This window comes from Mercurialis annua, linkage group LG1-X, assembly GCF_937616625.2.
Source record: "Mercurialis annua linkage group LG1-X, ddMerAnnu1.2, whole genome shotgun sequence".
In the NCBI taxonomy this organism is placed as follows: Eukaryota; Viridiplantae; Streptophyta; class Magnoliopsida; order Malpighiales; family Euphorbiaceae; genus Mercurialis; species Mercurialis annua.
The window spans coordinates 8,264,898-8,291,609 of NC_065570.1; the positions used below are offsets into that span (position 1 = coordinate 8,264,898).

Below are 26,712 nucleotides of genomic sequence, written 5' to 3' on the forward strand. Positions count from 1 at the left end.
TTACAAAGTACTAAATGCAATAAAATTATAAAATAGTTATTATATCATACTAAAACAGTATTAAAATCAGATTGGACTATAAACAATTATTAAAATTTGCACATTTAGACAACTAAATCTTTCGAGAAAACATATTGTACGGAAACTTCTCAATTCCTATATTTTGATATTTCGTTTATCAAATTCCAAGACTTTAGTTATGTTATATATAGATTGTGCTCGATCTGAGACGAGTAACATGAAGCTTGCCTGCCTATATTCACACCAGAACAATACAAGCTGGGCTGAAGTGGTTCGAGTTGGAATGTGTCTCTTCGGACAAGGTGTTCGTAACTTTCTCAGATACTACCAGTTAGTTGTTTAATACTTTCTCCGTTCCGAATTAGTAAGCATTATTTAAAATTTACATTCAATTATTACTTAAATGATTAAATATCATATTATTATTCCTTCTGCTCCTTAAGCAGAACCTCTCCCGAGGTTCAGCCTGTAACATTTTACCAGCGTAGACAGACCATTTCTTGTAGTGGTCGGAGGATCATTATTATTCAAATAAACTCTGATTCTTTTATAATTGTTTAAGTACACTTCCACTAATATTGACGAATTTGAAGGGTATGGAATTATCTTATGATTATTTATCCAAATTCTTGTTAGAGTAGATCTGTAATCAACCGAGACCAGTAAGCATAAGCTATAAGAAATAGATGAATGGCCAGGAATCAATAAATCATTTATAAATAAATAATGAATACCTGTAAACAATACACAGATTCTCAATTTTTCTTTCATTCAACTCTCGAAAACTTTCTAAATTACATTAGGTGCTCTTTAATTTGTGTAAAATTGCATACCAACCTCTTTCCTTGGTGTTATTCTCTTTATCCGCCAAATTCATCTCAAGGTATAAAGATGTTACATATAGTACAACATGGGGACTTGCCTTTGGTTTCCTTACCAATGGTTCGGAGAGAAGATGAAATGGAAATCCAGCGATTTGGAATTTGGATGACCCAGATGATATCTACCTCACGCCATCTTGGCAAGCTCCCTGGAAGCGGGAATTTATGATCCGCCAAATTCTTGTCATTCCGGGCATGTCAGCTAGCACTGGAAGATTCTTTAGATTTCTCGGTCAACACCTCCTTTTCTGAGTTGCTTGTATCTCCAGTTTGAGCCTGACTGGTTTGTGCCTGACTAGAGGTATCCTGATCTGAATCTATTCCTAGAACCACCCGAGTAGACCTATAAAGAAATACAACTTCTATTGTCAGGAACAAGAAAATTGCTTAATCTTCTTAAAAGTTTGTTTGTTTTCTTAATTTATGACTATAAAGTCTATTCCGGGAAAAAAATTGCATGGACCTCGGGAGGGAAGCTTTGATGTGTGGTTGGCTAGCATGAGCAACTAGGGGAGCTTTTAAAGCTGCAGTCTTGTTCAGAGCGTTTTCCAGTTGCGGTGGAGGTAGCTGAAAAGCAAAAACAAGAATTAAAACATACAGGAGGTTATAAGTAGCACGATTCGTATTCCCTAAATTATTGTACTACTAAATCGGCAATCCAAACTGGACACAAACAAGACATAACAAGTTCAGATTTTCCATTATAGGAATTGAATTAAAAACACTGGTTAACTAAATAGGGTAATTAGATGCTTTTTAGTTTTGCAATTCTTTTGCTGCATAATCAAAACTCAATTTGTAATAAACAATTATAAGACGGTTTCATCAATTCATTTCTGTATATATTCAATAATCTACAATACTTTGCAACCAATAAGCTGCTTATCTCTAGGATGATGTAGCAATTCTAGATAATAATTTCAACATGATAACAAAAGAAGTTCGAAAGGAAAATGTAGTCATAGATTTTAGGCTTATCCCCTTAAAATCCCCCCACCTTTTACCCCCAATTCGTTTGCACCCTCACATTGTAAAACCACCAAATATACCCAAATTACGACCTTTCACTTTCAATTGTACCCTCAAGCATTAAATTGACCTCTTTTCACTTGAAAAATGTTCAAATGAATACTTTAAATTTTAGCATATATTTTAAAATAGGACTTAATATTTTATTTAAAACAAAAATAAATCTATTTTTTCAAGTGAAAAGAGATCAATTTAATGCTTGAGGGTGCAATTGAAAGTGAAAGGTCGTAATTTGGGTATATTTGGTGGTTTTGCAACGTGAGGGTGCAAACGAATTGGGGGTAAAAGGTGAGGGGGTTTTAAGGGGATAAGCCTAGATTTTATAAGACATGTAGCATTTGATAAATTATGAGGTTATGAGCTCGCTCTCTTTTTCTTTGTGGCCAAGGAACAAATAGAAATTACCTGAAGCAACACACTGAATGACTGAGGCTTCGTCAAGAATGCGCACTTCAAGAATCCTACCCACAACTTTGGGTATTTCCATATCTGCCAAAACTCAGCAAATCAGTATAAACATGTTACATGTTACAGGCTGAAATTTTAATAAACATAAAGTAAATATGTCATAACATTCTAGCAGTCAACTAACCATAAAAAGCACCCACCTGTTTGCTAACGAGACGAGAAAGAATCTCCATGATGAACTCAACCTGTAACAAGTGAAACTGGTAAGTCCACTGAAAGTCTAGTATCCTAGGACCTTACAAAATTAGAAGAGCCAGGTGGACAACTGGTCAAGTCTGGCCCTTTTCAAAGGAAAGGCTTCCAATTGGACAAACCAGGTTTTAGTAACAAAAAAAGGCTTCTTAACTTCCTTGAAAAGCATTTTTGAAAATTAGAGCGACATATTAAAGCAAACAACACTACATTTTTTTTAGTGCCCATCACATTAAAGTCATCATATTTGAAATGCATTTACTGAATCTTCAATACTGAGAATATTTCCTACTGCAACTGTGAATGAACATGGAAAGCCTAATCTAATTCATCTGTTGTTTCATTCAACATTAATTCAAAATAGCACCACTGTTCTCAAAATAATAAAAGAATATCTGCTACTTAATAAACATGGGAGCCGCGTGTTTCTTACCAATGCAGGAAAAGCACCAATAGCTTGTAAAACTGTACGCATAAATAGTAAAGGAAGAGGAATCTGCTCAACCTGCAAGAATAACTTATCCATTTTAACATCACCTACACGCAATTAAAAGGCTTTGCATTATAAAATTAAAAGTTAGGGTTAGTACAGACCAACTGATTCAAAACCTTCGCAATAACTTGTTGAGTAAACATCTGCCGCTGCTCAAAACAAGCATTACACGCGTCTGTCACCTGAACACAGAAGAAAGCTATCAGTTGTGTGCATTTGTTCACGTTCAATTGGTTTCACGAACAAAGTAATAAGAGTGAAAACATGCCTTCTTCAAAGGGATCCCATCCTTTTCAGGATCAATCCCATGAATGGCGATTAGCACTTCAGCTGGACCGAGCACTGGACCAGAGTGAGGCGATCCCTGAATCACGCAAGTAATATCCAATATGAGATGAGCAGAAGAACAACTAGAACATGCATCAAATGTATGAGAATCGAGTGAAGATGATTAGAAGTCAGATGGACTACTTCTACAATAGATGAATGAAGGAACAGAATATGAGACTAGCACCGCATAAACAGGCTGTACATATAGGAGTATCTTACAACAACGAGGTATCCGTACATGTTATCAAGATATTTTTGCGAGAAAAAACCGTTCAAAATGTAGAAATATGATGCTGAAAAAAAAAAGTCAATGTGCAACATAATTGCCGACAACAAAGAAACATAAATGGCTAAGAGATGAGCCTCTTCCAGTGAATAAAATAATAGATAATCGTCTTGTAGTTGGCCAGAGAATAAAAACTAGAAGATTTAGTTTTATGATATGCAGTAGATTCATGTACAATAAAAGATTCATGAAGGAGGGTTAAATTGATGGTCGTAAGAAATATTAGCACTTTAAACAAGTGTCTTTTTGTTAAAATAATTTTAGACGATGATGGTTAGATCCTCGCATCAAATTTTTGTCAAAAAATAGCATTTTTGATGTGTTCATTCAAATACATATTAAGTAGCTGATAGCACAGGGTCTCTTGCACATCAGAGTACCATGAGAAATTATAATATTCCAATGCAATAAATAAATGAGATTTGGCATAACTTGAACAGCATATTCTTTGACAGGCAATAAAAATGTATTTGAAGTGCCAAGAATATGGATGCCAGTTGCCACCGCAACATGCATATCACTTGGAAGGGTAGTACCATGAAAATAGAACACTAACCCCTACAGAATACAAATAATATTAAGGAAAAGATACCTGAAGTACACGTGAAAGTGCAACTTGAAACTTATCCGGAGGAAGATTGACAAGATGGGTAAAGGTCTGCAAAACCTGAAATTCAGCATGTAAACTATTCAACACAAGTTTTAGGAGAAAAAAAGACTATCACAAGGATGAAGAGGTTGAACATGAACTAGATATGCTACTACTGAAAGAAACATAAGACTACGACTTCAGAATACATCTGCACAACTATAATAAAGATGAAAGATTAAAAATTCTTCAATTCTGATGAAAACGAAGAAAAAGAAAAATATGAACTAACAATCCAGCTCATCTAAACAAGTTAACACTAAATAATAAACCTGCTAACTCAGAATCATAAGTTTCCATGTGTAAAATTGCACACCAAGTGCTTTTGCATGAAAGAACTGGCCATCTTGAAATTCAAAGATAGTGTTAGAACATTAGAATTTGTAGTCCAACATTATCATGTAGATGTACTGAGACAGGCTTCTATGGGGCATAGACTGTCTACCTAAAGTTCATAATCGTGGTTGAATTCTATATAATAACACAACAGCCTGGATAATCCATATCCACATGAAAAATTCAATTGTGAAACTGCCCAAATTTTGACAAGGATCCCATCATTTTAAATTTTTAATTACTAAAATTGCATGGATATTAGAAAAAAGAAATTGGGTCAGATATATGCATGATAATGAATTTACAAGATGAACATCTACACAATAGGTGGAGATATAAATTCAGCCATAGCATGCATAAAAATACATGGGAAGCATTTGTATCCAAAAGCAGTGATGAAGACAAAACCTCGTCTTTCGGTAGGAACGGCAATACTGGAATCAGAATCTCTATATCCTGCAACAAATCAAAGAAGAAACATCAGCCGATAGCTTCCCATTCACCTTTTCGAAAATTAAACTTAAATACCTTTAGTTTTGAATCATATAACTTTCTGATGGTGAACAATAGTTCTGAAGAAGGAACTGCCCCGTCTGTCAAAGTTTGTATGACCTGTAATTGAAGAGAAGAAAATGTTAAAAATGAAATAAAGACAAGATTTAAGGAATAGCTTTGAAATGGTTGAATGAAACACATGATTGACCAGTTACAAAACCTGCAGCAGAAGATCCTCACTTCCACTTGGAGGGTCTGATATAATTTCAAGAAGTTCAGGTGATGAACCCATAGTACGAACTAGTATAGGAATATGGCGATGAGCTGCCTGCACCATACAGCTGGTAAGTAGATGAAGCAGAAAGAACAACAGTGTTCTCAGTAGACTCCAAAATAAATTGACCGAACCTGCTTAAGTTCCTTTGAAGCACTCTTGTAAATAACAAAAATTTCGCGAAATAGGGAATGCTTCTGTAAATCAAAATATTATGAGTAAACTATCAATCCAAAGAAACAACAGAAATGAACTTAGTTTGCACAAGGAGTTAGACGGTTTTACCTTAGTGCACAAGGCAAAGTACAGTGACATGCATCGCTGAGCCTCAGCTATTGAGAGAGATGACACACTCGGAGCTGTGTGTGCTTGATGAGTGTCACAGATGTCTTTACTGGTGGGGCTTGCTGACTTATGATCATTTGATGGTTTTTCCTTACTGCTATCCTGTTAAGAATGAATATAAATCATCTACACAGTGTACTGTCATAGAAGAAAGGAGCATGGCCACAGAAAGTAAGAAACGCTGAATAGTATAACCAACTCAATGGTGTGACTGGAATGTTTTGGAGAGGAATATGACAGCACTTCTCATTTTTCTAGTTAAGTCACCTAGCCCAATAACAGTTTGGTTGCCCATTTTTCATAAAAGAACTAACTTGATTGGAGTGGCAGGCATGTAGCTAACTTGTAATGGAAAAAGAGAAAAATAAGAGACCATCTCATCATTTAAGAGAAGTAGACGAGGGGGCGTGCCTTAATGGAAACAAGATCAGGAATCATCATTTCTGAAACAGAGCGTAAAATGACAGAATTTGGAGTAATCACTCGATGACACTATTTCTTCAATTAGTGAAAAAGAGAGAATTTAAGCCACAATTATAAAAAAAACCAAAATCTTTGTTTCAAATTCTGAATGGTAGTCCAATATAAAAATGAGAATAGTGCAGGACGATTAATGCAGAGAAAATAAGATGGCCATGAACACCATAAGACTGGTAACGAACAGATGTCAATAGTTCCGTTAGTAAATTTCTATAAATAAGTGTCCTTGGTCTGGTGGAGATGGGTGACAAATAGTTGCTCACATGAGTTTGTTCAATAAAGTAATAATTTGACATCAATAGAGAAAAAAAGGAGATGCAAATGTTTCGTGGTCCTTCCATTTCAAAGAAATAGGAAATTCGATACCAGAAAATGTATGAAAATATGAAGATAAATCAACATTCATTTCTATAATAAATCATTCAACCTTCTGTGCTTCAATGACTGATCCTTCCAAGTCTATTATCTCTGTACAGTCATTATTTACGGTAGAAAGTAACTTTTCCTTGGCAAAATCTTCTATTTTTTGAGCAATGGATGAAATAGGATAAAGCTTGTTTGCCACCTGCAACATGAACAACCAGAATGGTAAAACAACTTGTACAGTGCGGCTAATTTGTTTATTCAAAAGCAAGTTCATGGCAGGTACCAGGCGAATTGCCTTCATACGCACTTCCTCCAAATGATGAACTGCACTCTTTATGAGGTAATAAAAATGAAAGTTAGAAAGAACAATAGAAACTGTGACACATGCAATTCACAACCAGATATAATTCTCTATATAAAGAAACCTTAAATTAAAGAAAAAACCTGCAAAGCAATTTTCAAGCAAACTTCTCGTATCGGCGGCCTCATCAAAATCAGGCTCCACATAATACTGAGACCTTGAGTAACTCGATCCCCACTTTGGAAATCCTTCTCAGCTTTATCACAATTTCCAGGACAACACAAGGATTCCAATAAATTCAAAACTGATTTTGGCAGATAAGGAGCTTCACCTAGCAATCTACTTAAAGATTTGTCTGAAGGAGGGAAAGAGTCTCTAAGTGTTTCAGCCTGCATTAGAAGATATATATTTCTTTTAATAATTATATTCCTTTTGGAGAAATAAAAGAAATGATGTAACGGGGTAATACATACAATGGTGCAAAGAAACGTCTCATATACGGAAGCAGCAGTTGTGGAGGAAAAGAAATCACGGTCCTCTTCAACCTCGCCAAATAACCTGTAGAGGACACGCAATGTCAACTCGTGTCCCTGAAGATATTCGGTGATTGTCAGATGCCAAACATTTCATTATGAAAATAATGAAAATAGAAGTCATGACGAAGACTTGATTAAAAACTAGCTGTGCATAGCAAGACCAATACAAGCACATAGGACATAATACATTGAGATTTGGAAACAGCCGAAGCCTTTAGGTTAGACAAGGGTCAGTATTAGAGCCATAGATGTGAATGTCCGAGGCCTTAAAATTTTATCATCATAATAGCCGCTGCTTATGTTGCAGAAGACTTTTCACAGCATACTGCACATTATGGAGATGAGGAACTACAAAAACAATCCTTCAAAAATATAACCAAAAGTTCACAAAACATAATTAAAAGAAGCTCTTTATCAAAAAAGTTGACCCGCAGCATGTCTCAAAGGATTTCATTATACATTTTTAATTCAAGTCCAAGCCTAATCAACTCACGTAGTGCACCAATATGTACAAATAAGAAAGGAAAACAACCATGCGCCCTCACACAAATGTCATAAGAAAAGAGGGCCACTAGGACCATCCAGGGCAAGCAAGTTTCATGTATCCAGCTCAACACTCATGAAAAGGCGCCCTCAAAGTGACATATTTCTTTAAGACGCAAAGCGCAAATTAAGTACCCTCTTTAATTGATAATAAACAAAGCTATAAGTAAAATATATATATATATATATATTATGGAAGTAAACAAAAGGGTTACCAGCAGTAATATAAAAAAATAAAAGATTAGAGTAAAATAAAATTTAAAAATGGACACAGGAAACAAAAGATTAAAATAATAGGGAGATGAGAAGTGATTTGATGTAAAAACAAATGAATAGAAGTAGAACAGCAGCTATATAAGAAGACTGAAATATGCAGGATCCACTACATATATTCCAATAAAGCAAGAGCTTATTGCCCTGCATTTCAAAGAAAAAAGCAGAAGCGCTCGCTACATCTTCTATGTGCGCCTTACCAAAGGGCACCTCACTCAGAGATTTAAAAGTGGTTAACCACATTGGCTGTGCTTTAGCTTCTAACATTTTTGACACAATGCTCATGATTACAGAACTTAGCTCTTATTCAACAAGAAAAAAAATGTCTGCACAATAAAATAGAAACTTCATTACCTCATGGTTCACATAATCTGACAATATATGCTCTTGAAGAAGTTTCCATGGATCTAACTCTGAGGGAAACTACAAGAAGTGTAAAATTTGATCAATATTCTAACTTTATGTATCATCATATGCATAGGCACACAAATAATGCCAGGTAGCAAAATGAGGTCATTATATATATATATATATATATATATATATATATATATATATATATATATATATATATAGCTTAAGTAATGTGCAGAGTCATATAGGACAGCAATTAGATTCATAGGTTATACGATAGCAAAATAGGATCATCATCATAAAAATTTAATCTGCACAATTTTCTAAACCCTAATATAGGAATGATGCTTCCAAACTACTGTCTAATTAAAACTATGATTTCAGGGATTGTGGATTAGGAAGCTTATACCTCAACTCCTAAACAAGCAAGTAAGGAAAAGCGGACTTGTGAACCTCCTGAAGTTGCTATTTGCTTATATGCCTCAACAATGTGTTTAAAAGACAAAATTTGCAGTTCGTCCTTCTGTTCTTCTGCAAGGTCAACAACAGGTGCTGACATCTTAGGCAGGACAACAGTACAAGGTACACCCACAGAAACTGCGGTTGAAGAGATCTGGCTATTAGAATCCACAACTGCTGCTTTTGGACTAAGTTCCTCCGACCTCTCTGTTGATATTGCTGGAAGTATATCCATGTTCGAGCTTCCATCCAAGCTTGTAACTTGATCTTGATTGACATCCTCTATATCAGTAGACACCATTGAAGAAGCGCCCATGGTTTCAGATAACCCATCATTACGAGCACAAGAGTCAAGGCCAGGGATCTCACTCTCTAAATTGCCAATATCTTGGATATCTGATGGAACGTCTAACTCCATAGCAGATGAAATCACATTTGAAGGAGCCGCTAAATCAGAAGGTAAAACTTCATTTCCAGCCTGGCTAATTTTAGCATATACGACATCTCTATCGACTGTGGAGGCAACGTGGTGTTCTTCCTGCCCTTGTGATGTAAGCTGCTTTAGCAAGTAAAAAGGAACCAAGTATAGTAAAACTAAAACTGAACAGGCCAATTTTTTTCCCAACATGAACCAAAGAAAAATACAATAGACTGATAGACATCAACTGCTCATCATGATCAAATGCCAAAAAATGATGAGAAGAAAAAGATAAAGCCTACCTCTACGTCACTGGATGCTGACTGGATAGTATTTAACCGTGAAGCTATTTGAGGGAAAGAAGTGGAAAGAAAAAGTACATTCGTCAGAAATGATGATGGATATTTGGCTTGACTGTTGCTTCCAACTATAGTCATGTTTGCTAGTGATTCGTCCCCTCCTTCAGCTCGTGAATGACTAACAGGAAGGTAGCGCATATTAGCCATCACCACTTCAGCTAGCAAGTCAGCAGAGATACTTGAAATAAGAATCTCCAAAGAACCAACAGCCTTTTCACCTTGAGCAACCAAGGCTCCAAACATAGCAACAAGTTGTTGTACAGGTCCAGTTTCATCTTCTGTGGGTCCATCAGGTGATATGTCATTCTGAGATACGGTAATATTCGTATTCAGTTCTTTAGTACATTCATCCGAGACACTATGCATTTGTTTGACACGTTTTCCAGACATATTATCATCTTCAGCCACCTCAATGTTCTCCTCTGCCCCAGATCTTTTTCTTCGGAGTTTACTATGAACGCCATCCAATACTTCAGTTGTATTTTCCCTATCCTGTAAATGTTTAAACATTAGACAATAAGCTTCAATTATATGTGAGCTACCAAGAGTACACATGAAATATATGCATCATGATGTACAAAACAGGTACCCGAGCAGGCGTTGAAACTTCTTCCTCCTCTGTACTTCCGGTGTTCTTGGAAATTAGACGTAGGGCCTCATCAGTCAGCCCTCCAGCTTTCATCTTGCTTAGTGCACCAATTAAACGATCCCGCCACTTCAAAAATAAAGTGAATTCCGATGAGTACTGATATGAACTGCTAGACACAGGCACATTTGGGAAAATTTCACCAAATACTAATTCAAAATATCCAGTGAAAAATTTATTGAGATGATGAAAATGCCAAGTCTGAAAGTGAAAAATATACTAAACAGCGTATCTGTTTAGTTTACAAGGAAGGTTATATATTAATCAATAAAAGTCCACAAAATTCTCACCAGCCAACCTTATAAGTTAGAATATAAATTTCAAACAATTTTCATTTGTCTTTACAACTCCCCAGGCAAAAAAACTTTCCATGATTTCGATATTTAGAAAATGCTAGGGGTTAAAGTAAGCATAAGAAGTACAAAGGATAGCAAAGAAAGGAACACACCTTGAAAAGAAAATGTAAATGAAGTAGAATTAATATCAAAAAAATGTATAAGCCTAGTGATGAAAAGTTAACCCAAAAGCCATTACTGGAAACATACTACTGAAGGACTCCGATATGAACCCACTATCATCAATAGGTTCAAACTTATTACAAAGACGAACCAGAGTAAATCAGCACTAGAAGTATATATAATGACAGTGGATATTAAAGTTAAAATAATATAAAGGCCTATGATTATGCAAAAACACTTATAACCATTACGTACCGGTGCAGCACCAGGATGAATACATTTCAAGCAGGTGAGAAAGGCATTTTTTAAAGCAAGATTTGCACCAGAAGCACGCATAATTTCAGTATCTGATCCTGTGGAACCCAAACCAAGCAAAACTGACAGGATTCGCCCATAGTATGGAGGCCTTTTATTTGCAATAGTAGCAAGACTGCAATGAAATTTCAGGAATGAATGTGCCATTCAAGGAATGAACTGACCAATATCCATGCTTAGAAAAAGAGAAATCCCCAAAAAATGTAAATGTAAGAACTAGTGTCTGTGACCCACCTATTTATAAGAACAACGATAACCAAGTTGTTGAGAGACTTCAACGTCGGGAACCTAAGCTGATCAAGCAATAGACCCACTTTTTTGCTGGCCTCAACCGACAGATCTCCAACATTTAGGACAGGATGTCCCCCGCGAAACCATGTTATATTAAATTCCAAAGTTTCCCCTACAAAAATGGTGCGAAAGCATACTACATAAGCATATATAACAATCCAAATTCCACGCAATTGAGTACGATTGGGTAAAATGCTTGTGTTTAATGATGCCTCTAATCTCAAAAGAAATGCTTAAAACAAAATACCTTCATGACTCGGAGGTTCAGAAGGGCCATTAGGATCAGGTGTGTAAAGAAGAATGACTGCTTCAACAAACTTCAGAGCTAGCAATCTTACCCCACCACTTCCAGGCTAGCAAACATGTTTATCACAATAAATAATAGCACGTACAAAATGAGAAAATCCAGATATATATTTTACTAAGAGTGTCTATGTTTACCTGAAAAGCTATGGAGTAAATTTTTTCCTTGAACTCTAACATTGATGACCACGATAACTGAAGCGCATCATCCAACTCACTAGTGTAAAGACCCTAAAACAAAGCAAGAAAGCCTGAATGTTGATTCATACTTTAACAAGGCAATATACTGACAAAGAACTATAAAGCACATAATCCCTATACAAGTTCATGTTTTTAAAGACCTGTTTTACAAGCAAGTTTTCACAACCGAGACATGATTCCCTGTTTATTTCAATGTTATAATGAGTCAATGACTTATTTAGGGAATGGATTATATGGAAGAACGGAATCATATCACTTTGTACATGATTTCATTCTTCTCGAAATGGCTAGATTTACTTTTGCTGCAAAAACTCAATTTCTTGCAGCTATATAACCTTTCCAAACCCAAGAATCCGCTATTAAGGATTCAAGTCAGTCGAATTGAAGCAAATTTAGACTTCCAACCTCTAAAAGTAAAAGTAAAACAAAGTTTACCTTAATGGCAAGTTTATACAGAGTAGACCTAAAAAGATTAAGTGCACAAGTAATAGCTTGTCTAGCAACGGCCGGCGTACTATCTTCCAATATACTAACCAAAACCGGCACAATTTCCGGCACAAATTCGACATGCTTAGTTCCAATTTCTCCAATAATCCTGCAAAAAACAACAAAAACCACACAATAAATATGTTTCTATTTGTCTCAATTTAAAATACATAAATTAGTTCTGACAAATCATTACTCAGTGACACATTTGCGGACCGGAGAGTATTGATCAGACGTCAACTCAAAGAGGCGAGGAAGAAAATCCGCCAATGAAGAAGAATCGGCGTCGTTTTCTTGAAGATTATTCTTCAATTGACGTAAGATTTCGAGCTTTGATGATTTATCAATTGAAGATTTCAATAGGCTTACGAGCCTGTCTCTCGAATTAATCGTCATTCCCACCATTGCTAAAGAAGCCCTAATGCTGGTGAAGGAGGTGAGAAATCATTGAATATAAGCAATTAGAGAGGGAAAATGAGGAGGATTTGAAAAATTGTTGATTTTTAGGGTTCAGTTGATTAATCGAATTGTTTGGTCGTTATAGCTAACTAAACAAGAAAAATTACAGTCTTTATTTGTCTCCGTTAATAAAAATACGTTTATTTTGGGTTTTTTATTTGTAAATAGATATAATTTGCATGTCATTTATTTTATTATTTTATTTTTATTTAAAATTTTGGGCCAATAGTAAAATAAATTCAAATTTTATGGATTGTTATAATTTTATCTAAAACTTTAAATTTTTATAATATTAACTTATAGGAATCCGGAATTGTCTGAGGATATCCTAATAGGTGATTGTGCGTATTTAGCAAAGCAGTTAAGTAATGTTAGTTTTAATTTCGTGAGACGATCTGCGAATCAGGCAGCGCATATTCTAGCGCAGAATGCCCGTTCCATTTCAGGTCATCAGGAGTGGTACTGTCACTTCCCTGAATTTCTCACAAATGTAACTGCTTTGGATCATTAATAAAAGTTCGACTTTCTCTCAAAAAAAAAACTTAATTTCAACATTTTGTTGTAATTTTAACCAATTTTTCTCCAATCAATTTAATTTTCTAATTTTTAGTTGAATTTATAGATTAATTCGATAATTAACAAAATCTATTTTTAAAATTTTTAGTATTAAAAAAATTAAAAATAACGTCAAAATCTGATTATATGTTCTATAACTTTTGCGATGATTGAAGAAAAAAACGAATTCGAACGTAAAAATAAACGAAAAAGTCAAACGAAACTAATAGGTATTGTATTGTCGAACTTTTTTATCATGGCCTCTTTGTCGTTTCATGTATATATAGTTTTTGTTTCACTCTAATATATATTATCTATACTATATATAAAAGCACGGATGGGGGAGGGGGGGACAGGCAAATTTACTGAATAATCCTTTTCAGTTTACTACTAAATAAAGGTTTTATAGTTATTAACTAATTAGTTATTTAATTAATCACTATTGTAATTAAAGTCTTAATTAGAATAGATAATTAAATTATCTCCAATTTAGTTTTTAGTATGTAAAAAATAACTAAATTGTCTCCAAATTAGTAGGAATAACTATCTTTTAGTTTGATTGAATTACAAAATTAAAATACTGTATTTGGTCAATATATTATTATTTAAATTTCTATCTTATTATTTTTGAAGGTATTACGTCCTTAATGCTATTTTAATTATTATTAAACAATAAATGTTCTATCTAAATTTCAGCTAACTTAAATTATTTTAAAGTATTCACCTATTTTATAGCCTTCTACTATATCCATCACTACAAAATTTACGGATTCATTATTCTCAAAGGTCACTCTTTTCCCTAATTTCATTGTATTGAATTTAATTTAAATCTTTTTGACATATGCATGCGAGTGTTAAACTATTGCATTCTGAATAAAAATTACCCCACACTCATAAAGATTTGTGGTTGATATATGGAGATTCAAACATGAAGGTAATTGAGAATGAGATAGTGGTGCTTAAAATAAATGAATATAATGCATCCTTACAAACATATATTTAACAAACTTGGTGATGTATATCCAACATTCATGTTGCTAAACCAAAGTATATAAAGCACTGTAAGGAATTGGCGAACTTCAATTATATGCTGCAACTTAATTCGTAAGTGTTTTTAAATTAAAATTAGATCAAAGCTTTATGTATTTGTCTTTTTAAATAGAATTTGCAGGTTCCTTTCTTTTCTCTAAGAAGAAGATTTATTTTTTCTTTTTGGCTCATAAGAAGATTTGCGAGTTCTTATCATAAAAATAAACTATTTCAATAAATAATTAATTTAATTTTTAATTTTTATTTTCTATTAAAATTCTCTATAATTATAAAATTTGACTACCAATTAAATTTATTTAAACAATTAAAACAATCATTTAAAATATTTAATAAGATAAACTATTCCAAATTAACTATTATTTTAAATTTTATTTGATAATTTACCGGGGGTGGGGACAGGCAAATTTACTGAATAATCCTTTTCAAATTAGTAGGAAGCTAAATTATCTCCAATTTAGTTTTTAGTATGTAAAAAATAACTAAATTCTCTACAAATTAGTAGGAATACCTATCTTCTAGTTTGATTGAACTACAAAATTAAAATACTGTATTTGGTCAATATATTATTATTTAAATTTCTGTCTTATTATTTTTAAAGATATTATTAATAAAATTAAGTTAATTATTTAATTATGATTATTATAAAACCAAAAGAAGAATAAATTCAGTATGAAAAAAATTTAATAACCGGATATATTATATTTACTATTACAAAAAATCTTAACTAATTTAATATTAATTATAAATAAAACATTGATATAATTATAATAAATTTATTAATATGTTCATTGACAAGTTACGTTACGAGCCACGAGCCACGTGCATAGCACGTAATGCGAAACTAGTAATACTAAAAGTATATATCATATTGGATAACTAAAAAAATTAGATTAAATTATTGTTAACTTTTTAAATTAGATTACACTTATTGTATAAAAGAAAATCTAAATTTTTTGTTGTTGTAGGCCATGCACAAAAAAAAGTTATAATATGAAGAATCAAAAAGCAAGGATAAGAGAATTCACAAGAACAATAATGTCAATACAACTAAACCACATCCACACACACTCTTTGAAACAACCCAACCCATTTCTCATCACTTCCACTCCCAAAAAACCAGTAAAATTTCAAGTAAAAGCAGCATCCAATGCCCAGCAGCTCATACAATCCGGCACCGTTAAGCCCATTCTGCCGAAGGATGCAGCCATGGCTATGAGCTCAGATGGCTATGTGCTCCTTGATATTAGACCAGTCTGGGAAAGAGAGAAGGCCAGAGTTGTAGGGTCACTGCACGCGCCGCTGTTTGTGGAGGACATGGATATGAGTCCGTTAACTCTGTTGAAAAAATGGGTTCATTTTGGCTACATTGGGTTATGGACTGGTCAGAATTTCACCATGATTAATCCTGAGTTTCTTAAGTTGGTCGAGAGTTTTGTTCCTGATAAGGAGGCTAAGGTTCTTGTGGCTTGCGGTGAAGGTCTTCGGTGAGTGATTCATTTTCAACATTGGTGCCAAATAGCGTTTTACGGAAAGATTATTATCGACTTTTACATTGTTATATTTGGTAACTTGATTTTAATTTTATCAACAACGACATTGTCACTAGATGATTTTCGATTAAATTATCCTTATGCGTACAACAAAAATAGAACATTCGTCGTAGTTTATTTACTAAAGTTCATTTAGTGATTAAATTTAAACGGAAGCTTGGTTACTGATATAAGAATTTAAAAGTCGGTATTTGGACTGTGAAAACACTTAGTTTGATAACGATAAACATATTTAACCTGCAAAGGTGTCAACTACATTACGGGGAAATGAATACAAGAACCGCAATAGCTTGCTTATTCCGTTTTTGCATATTGCTGCAGGTCGATGATGGCTGTTTCGAAGTTGTACGAGGGAGGATATAAGAACCTCGGATGGTTGGCCGGAGGATTTAACCGCGCTAAAGATGGTGATTTCTCAGAAATTGAAGGACCCGAGAAATTGCAGTATGCAACTATAGGAGGCGCGTCCTACTATTTCTTTCAAATATTGATTCTGTTACAAGTAGTTGGGAAGAGCAATTGAATAGCATTTGCCACACTGCTTGATGGAAGTTTGTATTTAGCATCATCAATTGATTGAACTAATTTTTCCAAAGTTTTAGCAAGTCCAACTAAAATTGATGCTGATTTCAATCAAATTTTAAAGTTTGGTAATTATCCAAATTAAACTATTACTGTTGAACTTTAAAGTTTAAATGGAACTAAAAAGTTTGATTAGATTTAAACAAAAAAAATTAGAATTTTTTGAAATATTATGCCTCAAGTTCAGGTGACAGTAATAATAGCAATAACATCTGTAGACTGTACTTGGTCCAAATTAAACATAATAATTAAACAGACTGCTTCAAAAAGATAACAGTCAACATTAAAACATAAACCTTTGAACCTAAAACATAAACTTATACTGTGAATCTTAAGAGAAAAACAGAAAAACTTGAAATAATCATTGGCTGCATGGAGTTCTATTATCAAGAACACGCAAACATCTCCATCTTGATGATTTGCCGGTACTGGAGAATGAACTGCATCATAAAGATTCCTGCAATTATAAAACCAGAAACCCGCATTAATAAAACAGGAAAACCAACAATAATTTGACCTTCAAGAGCCCAGGATAATTGAAAACTGTCCAGCTGTTCTTAAATACAAATTAGCAATTGATTCTCTGATATCCTATGTTTTACGGAAAGTCATCAAGTTCTAAGTTCAGATTGATTTTTCGTTTCCAGAAAGGCTTCATAAACTCCGAAATTTCATATTTATGAACTATACTTATTCCCAGTTTGTGTTTTCGTGCGATATAATGGAGATTTATATGTCCTCCAAATCTCTGTTTACACATAGCAAGTTCATGGATTCTTTAACATATCACATCGGTCTAGGGGACTTTCCTACCCTAGTTAGCTGGTAACTTCAACGCTATAATCTCAATATCAAAATAGTTTATGAGATCTAAAGAGCTATAAATGGCAGATAAAAGATTGAAATCTGCTTATATGCTAATCATGCAGTATTAAGCTAAAACTGGACATGATATATAGTAAATATCAGTTTTAAGACCAAAAGTAAAGTCAAAAAACACTAATTCTAGCAACAATTTAGGTATGCTAAACTTCATACTGGAAACAAAAAGAATTCAGGAAATAACACCATAACCAAAGAATGCAACCTAAAAACGAGGGACCCTGTACTCTCATCACTATGTGGTAAGGAAACTTATGGAATCCCACTTTCAGTATTTTATTTCATTTTCGAGAACACTTCTGAAACATCAAAAATTTTAAATCTACAATATATATTTATTGAAAAAAAACCATTTTGCCGTTTTCCGTTTCTGTTACGGCACAAGATATATCAGTATGTTTGACAATTTGGCAGACTCTAATTCTAAGCAAATACTAGAAATCTCTTGGTCCTCAATGTGGGTTGCACTCTTCAATAAGGATGCATGTGAACAGGTTACAGAACAACAACTCTTTTTAAGAAAAATAAGAATAAGTAACTTGACAAAAACAAGTCACTCTGTTTTAAACTAAAATCAAACTGAACTAAACTGTAGCTGTGCCATCTATTTTGATCTCTATGTTAAGTTGAGCCAATTATGCAAGAAAATAAAACCTTAACATGTATGTTACATGATAAGTTTGGTTGGTTTTGTTAATCTTGAAGCCACAACAACACAAGAACCACACGCTTTGATATTGACATTTCAAACATCGTGAACCATATGTATTTACAGTCAATAGGCGAAACAATCAAATACATACCTATCCTTTCAACAGCCACAGAATCAATCAAATAAGTGCCATAAACTAACCATCATAATAACAAATAAAAAGAGGCACCATAGCACAACCACAAAATAGTACTGTATGTCCCACTACTGTAGAAGGATAACTCTGTCTATAAGCTAGTATCTTGGAATCAAATAGATCCCAGTTTAATCAATTAAGGTCCAGCAGATCTAAATTCTCTAAAATCAGATTAAATAGATTAAAATCAAGATAGAGATAGAATAATAAGATAAATTTTCAATTATTTAATCTTATTTTCACAAATTTATGGATCGAAATTATCATTATTTAATTTCTTTTATCATAATCTTGCACATGTATAACTTTAAGAGCAGGCACCGAAATTCAAAACAACTCATCCATCCACTTCCTAATTAGTATACAGAAACGAAAAACGTTGAAACGAAAAACAAAAACATATTTTTTACTAGAATAAGGTTATAAACATAAAGTTTCAGCCTTTCAAAAATGTTTCTTGAAATGGAAAGGGACGACGAAATATAGAACTCGACAAGCTTCTATGCAACAAAGCCTAAGTGCCTAACACTAAAAAAGTCCATTCTTCATATTGAAAACAGAAATACATGTCAATAAGACGGTAACCAGCTATTATTCTATCAAAAATTCAAAATAAGACCCCAAGTTTCCAAATTTCCACTGAAAACAAAACATAATCAACGTTAACAGAGAAACATAACAACATTCTAAAAACATAAAATGACAACTTAAACTCATATTACCTTAAGAAGCAAAGCATCATGGTTTCTATTCAGACCTATTAGCAAACCTCTCAACCTTACTATCATTCAAATTAATCCCAACCATAGCTTCACCAAGTCCACAGCTAACATCAGCAAGCAACTGAGCATCACTATAATGAGTCACCGCCTGAACAATAGCCCTCGCCCGTTTCGCAGGATCCCCACTCTTAAACACACCAGACCCAACAAAAACACCATCACACCCCAACTGCATCATAAGTGCAGCGTCGGCCGGAGTCGCAACACCACCAGCAGCAAACTGAACAACAGGCAACCTACCCAACTGCTTAGTCTGCATAACCAAGTCATACGGAGCAGCAATTTTTTTAGCAAACGTAAAGACCTCATCTTCATCCATATTTCTCAAAGCCCTAATGTCCCCCATCACAGACCTCACATGGCGAACCGCCTCGACAACGTTACCCGTCCCGGCTTCGCCTTTTGTCCGAATCATTGCCGCCCCTTCACGTATTCTACGTAAGGCCTCACCCAAGTTCCGACACCCGCACACGAACGGAACATGAAAATTATGCTTGTTGATGTGGTGCTCCTCGTCGGCTAATGTAAGAACTTCGCTCTCATCTATGTAGTCAATACCGAGCACTTCGAGGATCTGGGCCTCGACGAAATGGCCGATACGAGCCTTGGCCATGACGGGGATAGTGATGGCTTGTTTAATTTCTTTGATAAGCTGCGGGTCGCTCATCCGAGCGACGCCGCCTTGTGCACGAATATCGGCGGGGACACGTTCCAAAGCCATGACGGCGCATGCACCGGCTTCTTCGGCTATGCGGGCTTGTTCGGCGTTGACGACATCCATTATAACTCCGCCGCGGAGCATCTGGGCGAGCCCGACTTTTACGGAGAAGGGGGATTTTTTGGTCTCGGCTATTGCTGCTCCGTTGCCGTAGACAGCGACGACACCGGTACCGGCCATGGTTTAGGGTTTTTTTTAGAGAGAGAGTGGGGGTTTAGAGAGAGAAAGGGTGGTGATTTAGAAGCGGTGGAGAAATGGATGGTGGTGGAGAGGTGTAAGTGAGGGTATTAATGGTTGTTATTATTGGCAAATAGAGTGGGAATTTTGTAAGGTGACGTGTTTAATTAGTAATCCTATGAGTTTCTTTTATATGTATTTGATTTTATTTCCTTTCATGTTTGTAAATTTCAATTTCTTACCATACTCTTTCCGATATTATGATTTCTTACCATAAGTATATGGTATAACCTATTATCGGTCCCTGCATTTTGAGATCTTTGCATTTGAGATCCATGCAATGAAATATTAAAAATTATGTTTTTAATGGATATGAATAATAACCTATTATCGGTTATTTAAATAATAACGTCAAAATTTATATTTATAATCATTATTTATTAGATATTTTAATTATTTTTATTGAATGTTTAAATTGTTATTATTTAGCATTAAATAAAAATATAAATAATTAATTTTTTTACTATGTTAAATAGTAAAATAAAATAAGTTTTTTATTCTAAGAAAGTAGACATTAACTCAAAAAATAATACTAATCTTAATATTTTTTTATTAAACTATTAAAATGATATTCTCTTGTGATGATTTTTCATTTTTTAAAAAATATAACAACATCATATTTAGCGGTAAACAGACGTCGATCTTCAGATATGTTAACTTTGAACTTGAATGTGTTATACAAGTTCATAAGTCAGAATTGGATACCTCTATTTCTAGAGCAGCCATATGAGGCGGTAGTCTGAATATACTTCTAATTATTTATTAATTTGTTTTTGAGTCGTCTTTATTTTTTAAAAACTTAATTTTAAATATGTCGAGTAATGACCTCATTTACGATATATGGTATAATATTTAAAACATAATTATTTTGATAAAGTGATTTTTAATGTAATTTTATATAAATTAGAATATTAATTTTCAAAAAGATTTAGTTTAAGTATCCTTAAAAAAAATTATATTTTTTATTAGTTTAATTTTATATCCTAATTATTAATTTATACATCATAAAAAAATAATTAAATTGCATTATCATCTTGCATTATTGACTAACGAATAATTTTATTTTTAAATGTATATAATTATAAAATAAATTTAGATTTTTGTTTTTATGAAAAAAAATTACAAGAATTTTGTTTCCATAAAGTAAAAATAAAAATATAAGGATATCGTTTGTAAAAAAAATAAAAATACAGGAATTTTATGTATATAAATTAAAAGTACAGACTTAATCATTATATATCAAATTACATAAATTAATTTTTATTCTTATTAACGACGTATATATTACACATGCTAATTAAAAATATCCAAAATTTTCGATTTTTTTTCGTTTATGGACCAAACTTTCAGAATCTTCAGTCTTAGTCTATTTCTCATTTTTCAGTTTCAATTATATCCAATTGCTCAAATTTAAATGGCAAAAAATTTAATATGTGCTTCATATTACTTCATGTTTGGAGTTTTTGATGATAAAATGATAAATTAGAATAATATAAAGCAATATAAACGATATATTTAGATTTTTTTTCATTTTAATTTGAGCAGTTGGTTATAATTGAAACTGAAAAATGAAAAATAGCTAAAATTGAAGATTTTGAAAGTTTGGATCATAAACAAAAAAAATCGGAAAGATGATATAATGCCTTAAAGAAATATAAAAGTGCAGGAATGAATGGGTATTTTAGTACAGTGATTTTATGAGTAAAAATTGGGAATATAGGAACCTAAAAATAATTTACACCTCTTTTGTAGGATTACCATACAGATATTTGAAATATGTTTTTTAAACTAACTTCTCATCGCCTGAATCTTTTTTTTTTGGTCAAAAATCGCCTGAATCTTTGCTTCATTTGAAATTTGATATGAAATGGATAATAATTTATTGAAAGGATTATTCTTTTTAAATTAGTAATATTGACTTTACGAAAAATTGATATAAGTTTTTTTTAGACCGGATATAGGTTTAATTATACAGTAATAAAACTTAATTTGAATTTTGATAAGAGACATATTTATTTAAAATTATTTAGTTTAAATTTGACCAAACAAAATGGATTTTAAAAGGCTTAATTACTTAAAAACCACCCACCTTATAACTTTTTTTCATTTATACCATGACTTAGGAAAATTTTCAATTGTACCCTATTTTTAATTTTTATGTTTTATTTCTACCCTAATGAGTTGAATTTACCTATTTTCTTTTGAAAAAAAATTTAAATTAATCCTTTATTTTTAACCTATATTCTAATAAAACGTTAATGTTAATCATTTATGTATCTTGTTTTTAATATTTTCATCTTTACATTAATTAAATTATCAAAAACATTACTCTTGGTGTACAAACGAAACATAAAAATCGAAAATATGGTACAATTGACAATTTTTCTAGGTCGTGATATAAATGAAAAAAAATTATAAGGTGAGTGATTTTTAAGTAATTAGGCCGATTTAAGAATAATAACTACTCCCTCCGTCTCATTTTAGAAGTCCCATTTGACTTTACACACAGATTAAGAAAATATTAATTATTCTTATCTTTTCATGTTTTTTCATGTTTTGCCCCTATTAATGATACTGGAATTTTCCATAGAACTCTTTTAAAATGACTAAAATAAGGTTAAAATATGGTATTCAATGGAAAAATATTCTAAAAATAATAATGGGACTTTTTAAATGGGACATTCCAAAATAGAATATGGGACTTCTTAAACGGGACGGAGGGAGTATTTTAATATGAGCTTACTGCTTACATAGGCCAATTGATACAAAAATGTGGAAGTATGTATAAAAAATTAGACTTATCTCCTTAAAACCCCCCCACCTTTTAGTCCCAATTCGTTTGCACCCTCACGTTGTAAAACCACCAAATATACTCAAATTACGACCTTTTACTTTCAATTGCACCCTTAGGCATCAAATTGACCTCTTTTCACTTGAAAAATGTTCAAATTAATACTTTAAATTTTAACATATATTCTAAATAGGCCTTAATGTTATATTTAAAACGAAAATAAAACTATTTTTTTGAACATTTTTCAAGTGAAAAAAGGTCAATTTGATGTTTGAGGGTGCAATTGAAAGTGAAAGGTCGTAATTTGGGTATATTTGGTGGTTTTACAACGTGAGGGTGCAAACGAATTGGGGCTAAAAGGTGGGGGGTTTTTAAGGGGATAATCCAAAAAATTATGAATGTCAATGAGGAGCATACTACAGTTTAGGGACTGCAGGTAAAATATTTATTTGTAATTTGATCGGACGGCTAGAAAAAGAGGCTGCGCAACGGTTGGGATGGATGCAGGTGACTGTGTAGCGGCGCCTCGGTTTGCGCTAAAGAGAGGCGGCTACGTGGAGAATCAGAATGCAGGTGTTTTTTGATTGGCGGGAATTGCCGTATTCCTCGAGTGACGAGTCAATACTTTGTCCTACCAATAATTATTCGAAAAAACTACAGCAAGGGTGACTAGATTTTTTCAAATATTCTTTTTAGATATATGTACTTATTTTTTAAGGATTATTTTAAAATGATGGATTTAAAATTTGTTTACACTTTTTTCATCCATCTTTCCAATATTTTCTTCGATTTAAATAGCAATTTGCCCCATCAATTTATAAACAATGAACAATTAACACATAAATTAATTTTGTGGACAAATTAGTATATAAATTTGGTGATTATAAGTAATTAGTTCCATTTTAGTAATTTAACTTACAAGTTAAGGTGGTAAATTGCCAGTTGCGGGAACAATTAACCTACAAATTGAGAAAAATTGCCAAACTAAAATTTTTTGTCCATAATCACCAAATTCGTGTATTAATTTGCCCACAAAATATATTTATGTGTTAATTGCCTCTTACTTACAAGTTGAGGGGGCATATTGCCATTTAAGTCATTTTTCTTGCTATCTTTTTTACAAATATCATTTTAGGTTATTTTTTAACATAGCCGAACTTCTCTCTCTCCCTCCTTCTATTAACTTTTTTTCTTTTTTTTTTTTCTGTTTTTACCGTTTTATCCATCTGACCTATAAATTTAACGTCTCATCTATTTAACCTCTAAACTTATTAAATATTCTTATTTGACCTATAAACTTGATAAATAAATAAACATTAAATCCATTTGCTTCCACCTGCCACCTAAAATATTCTAGAAGACCATATGTATGGAGAAATTTAATATTAATTATTTATTAAATTTAAGAGTTAAATAGCAAATATAAATTTAGTAATTCACACACATAAAAATTCAATAATCTATAAATTCTCTTTTTTAAGATAAAAAGATATAAATTCAATAATCAAACTATATATTAAATCTTCTAATTTTAGTCAAAGTTAGAGAATCTTAAGATTCATGCACAACTTTGAGACGAGGGTTGTCTTTCAATATGCAACCCAAACCCAACATAACTTTCGCCAAAAAGAGAGAGACACAAAAAAAGATTTACATAATTGGTGGTGATAAATGAAGAGGATGTTAAAGGCAATGTTGTCAAAAATTAGGGGTGGAAAAAAAATCCAGTTAAACTGATTAATCGAACTGAAACTGCAAATCTTAACCAAAAAATGTAGTAGTTAATTGATATAAGAGTTTAAGTTTAGGTTTTAAATTCTAATTTTTTATTGTTAATGGTTTAGGTTTAAATTTAAGTTTTGAAATTTTAAAAACCGCAGTTAACCGATTTATAAATAATATATATTTTTATAAATTATATATATATACATACATAAGTTTTTAATCATTAAAAAAATACATTTTGTAATTCACACACATAAAAATTCTAAACACTAAAATATATTTTAAAAATATTTTATTTAGGAATATATTTTTATTTTAGGATATATGTAAAATATTCTAAAAGAAACTTTATTTTTTTAATAAAATATTTACCTAATTGAAGTTGGAATATATAAGATTTATATTTTAATAATTAAATAAAATGGAAATTAAATTTTAATTACTATACTATTTTCAAAACTTTATCTATAAATTCTCTTTTTTAAATCTAAATGTTGTAATGGTTATATGGTTAAAAACCGTAAAACCGAAAAATCAAACCATTTTAAATGGTTAACCGATTTAATGGTTAACCGTTTAAAATTTCAGGTTTAGGTTTTTAATGTTAAAAACCGTATTACTATGGATCAGTTTACAAATTACCCCGTGAACCGGTTGACCGGTCCATGCCCACTCCTAGTTAAAACCGACCCGATCAATGAACCGATGACGATAAAGGGTGAAGGGTTAGAGGTTCAACTGGGGTTCAATCGGAGGTTGAAAATAATAATATATTTAAAGCCAAACCCTCTAAAAACACCAAATCTTTGCGATTCATGTCAATTATGACCAAACCTTTCAAAATCGGCAAATATAACCCGTTTTGACAAATTGTGTTCCTTTTATAGCCAAATTCGAATCAAATCGATTTTCTTGCCAACATGAGAGCCATATATATAGGGTTAAAATAGATATAATCATAGTAAAATACCAAATCTTTCCGTGTTGTGTCACAAAAGGGTTAATCACAATAAAAAACCGAACTAATTCAAAAATGGCTATGAAAAAACATAATATGCAAAACCGGTTATATTTACCAATTTTAAAAGGTTTGTTCATAACTGACATACATCGCAAATGTTTGGTATTTTTTAAGGATTTAGCTATATTTAATAATTATTCGTATAATTCTATAAGAACTAAAAAATTAAAAACCCGTAAAACCCATAAATTCGTATCGGGTCGAACGAGTCGGTCGGGTTTTTGGCTGGGTTAAAAAAGGGATTTTATGCGTGTTCCGTCCCGGCCAAAGCACCAGCTCCCGGGTTTTACGGTTGAACCGGCCGGGCCAGGTCGGTTCTGACAACCACGGTTAAAATTATCATAGATGATATGTCAAAGGACTTTCAAGTTGATATACATTATGACTTAATCTTTCAAGTATGGGTGTAAATGAACTGAGTCGTTCGCGAGTAGCTCGGTGTTCGGCTCGATAAGAACTCGGTTCATGTTCGTTTGTATTCTAAACGAACCAAGTTCGAACTTGATTTTATGTTCGTTTAGATAAACGAGCCGAACATGAACATAGTGGTGTTCGGCTCGTTTATGTTCGTGAACAGCTCGAATAAGAGTTCATGAACAAGCTCGTGAACGAGCTCGATTAAGAGTTCGTAAACAAGCTCGTGAACGAGCTCGATTAAGAGTTCGTAAACAAGTTCGTGAACGAGCTCGTATCTAGTTCACGAACAAGCTCGTTTAGAAACTCGATTAGGTGTTCGCGAACTAATTCATATTTAGATTAATTTGTATAATTATGTTTCTAATTTATTTAGCTCATATTCGTGAACGAGTTCGATTAGATTGTTTTTAATTTATTCAGCTCATATTCGTGTTTGTTCGTTTAAAAGTTCGTGTTTGTTCGTTTATCCGCTAAACGAGCGGGCTCACGAACGAGCTCATTTAGTAC

At 32.8% G+C, this 26,712-nt stretch overlaps 3 protein-coding genes across 4 annotated transcripts; 1 reads left to right on the forward strand and 2 right to left on the reverse strand.

Annotated features, from left to right (window-relative positions):
- Positions 1–712: 712 nt before the first annotated feature.
- On the reverse strand, positions 713–13,154 carry LOC126686734 (uncharacterized). Of its 2 annotated transcripts, none has more exons than XM_050380958.2 (27): positions 12,785–13,154; positions 12,538–12,697; positions 12,040–12,132; positions 11,846–11,951; positions 11,542–11,710; positions 11,248–11,422; positions 10,478–10,603; positions 9,832–10,380; positions 9,062–9,670; positions 8,653–8,721; positions 7,420–7,536; positions 7,090–7,335; positions 6,929–6,976; positions 6,707–6,844; positions 5,740–5,901; positions 5,589–5,651; positions 5,401–5,508; positions 5,214–5,297; positions 5,094–5,141; positions 4,293–4,367; positions 3,353–3,448; positions 3,186–3,266; positions 3,025–3,096; positions 2,540–2,584; positions 2,337–2,420; positions 1,366–1,469; positions 713–1,245 (listed from the first exon to the last, which is right to left on the reverse strand). In XM_050380958.2, the coding sequence occupies exons 1-27, from the start codon at positions 12,991–12,993 to the stop codon at positions 1,101–1,103; spliced, it is 3,981 nt and encodes a 1,326-aa protein (XP_050236915.1). In that variant the 5' UTR covers positions 12,994–13,154; the 3' UTR covers positions 713–1,100. The 2 variants fall into 2 exon arrangements, with proteins under 2 accessions (XP_050236915.1, XP_050236923.1); XM_050380966.2 differs by having other exon boundaries at positions 9,062–9,667; positions 12,785–13,153.
- A 2,497-nt stretch (positions 13,155–15,651) lies between these two features.
- On the forward strand, positions 15,652–16,797 carry LOC126655298 (rhodanese-like domain-containing protein 10). Its single transcript, XM_050349419.2, has 2 exons — positions 15,652–16,136; positions 16,524–16,797. Exons 1-2 carry the CDS (start codon positions 15,688–15,690, stop codon positions 16,723–16,725), a joined length of 651 nt encoding a protein of 216 aa, XP_050205376.1. The 5' UTR covers positions 15,652–15,687; the 3' UTR covers positions 16,726–16,797.
- A 222-nt stretch (positions 16,798–17,019) lies between these two features.
- LOC126655290 (probable pyridoxal 5'-phosphate synthase subunit PDX1) lies at positions 17,020–20,343 on the reverse strand. Its single transcript, XM_050349413.1, has 2 exons — positions 19,237–20,343; positions 17,020–17,241 (listed from the first exon to the last, which is right to left on the reverse strand). Exon 1 carries the CDS (start codon positions 20,192–20,194, stop codon positions 19,262–19,264), a length of 933 nt encoding a protein of 310 aa, XP_050205370.1. The 5' UTR covers positions 20,195–20,343; the 3' UTR covers positions 17,020–17,241; positions 19,237–19,261.
- Between the last annotated feature and the right edge of the window lie 6,369 nt (positions 20,344–26,712).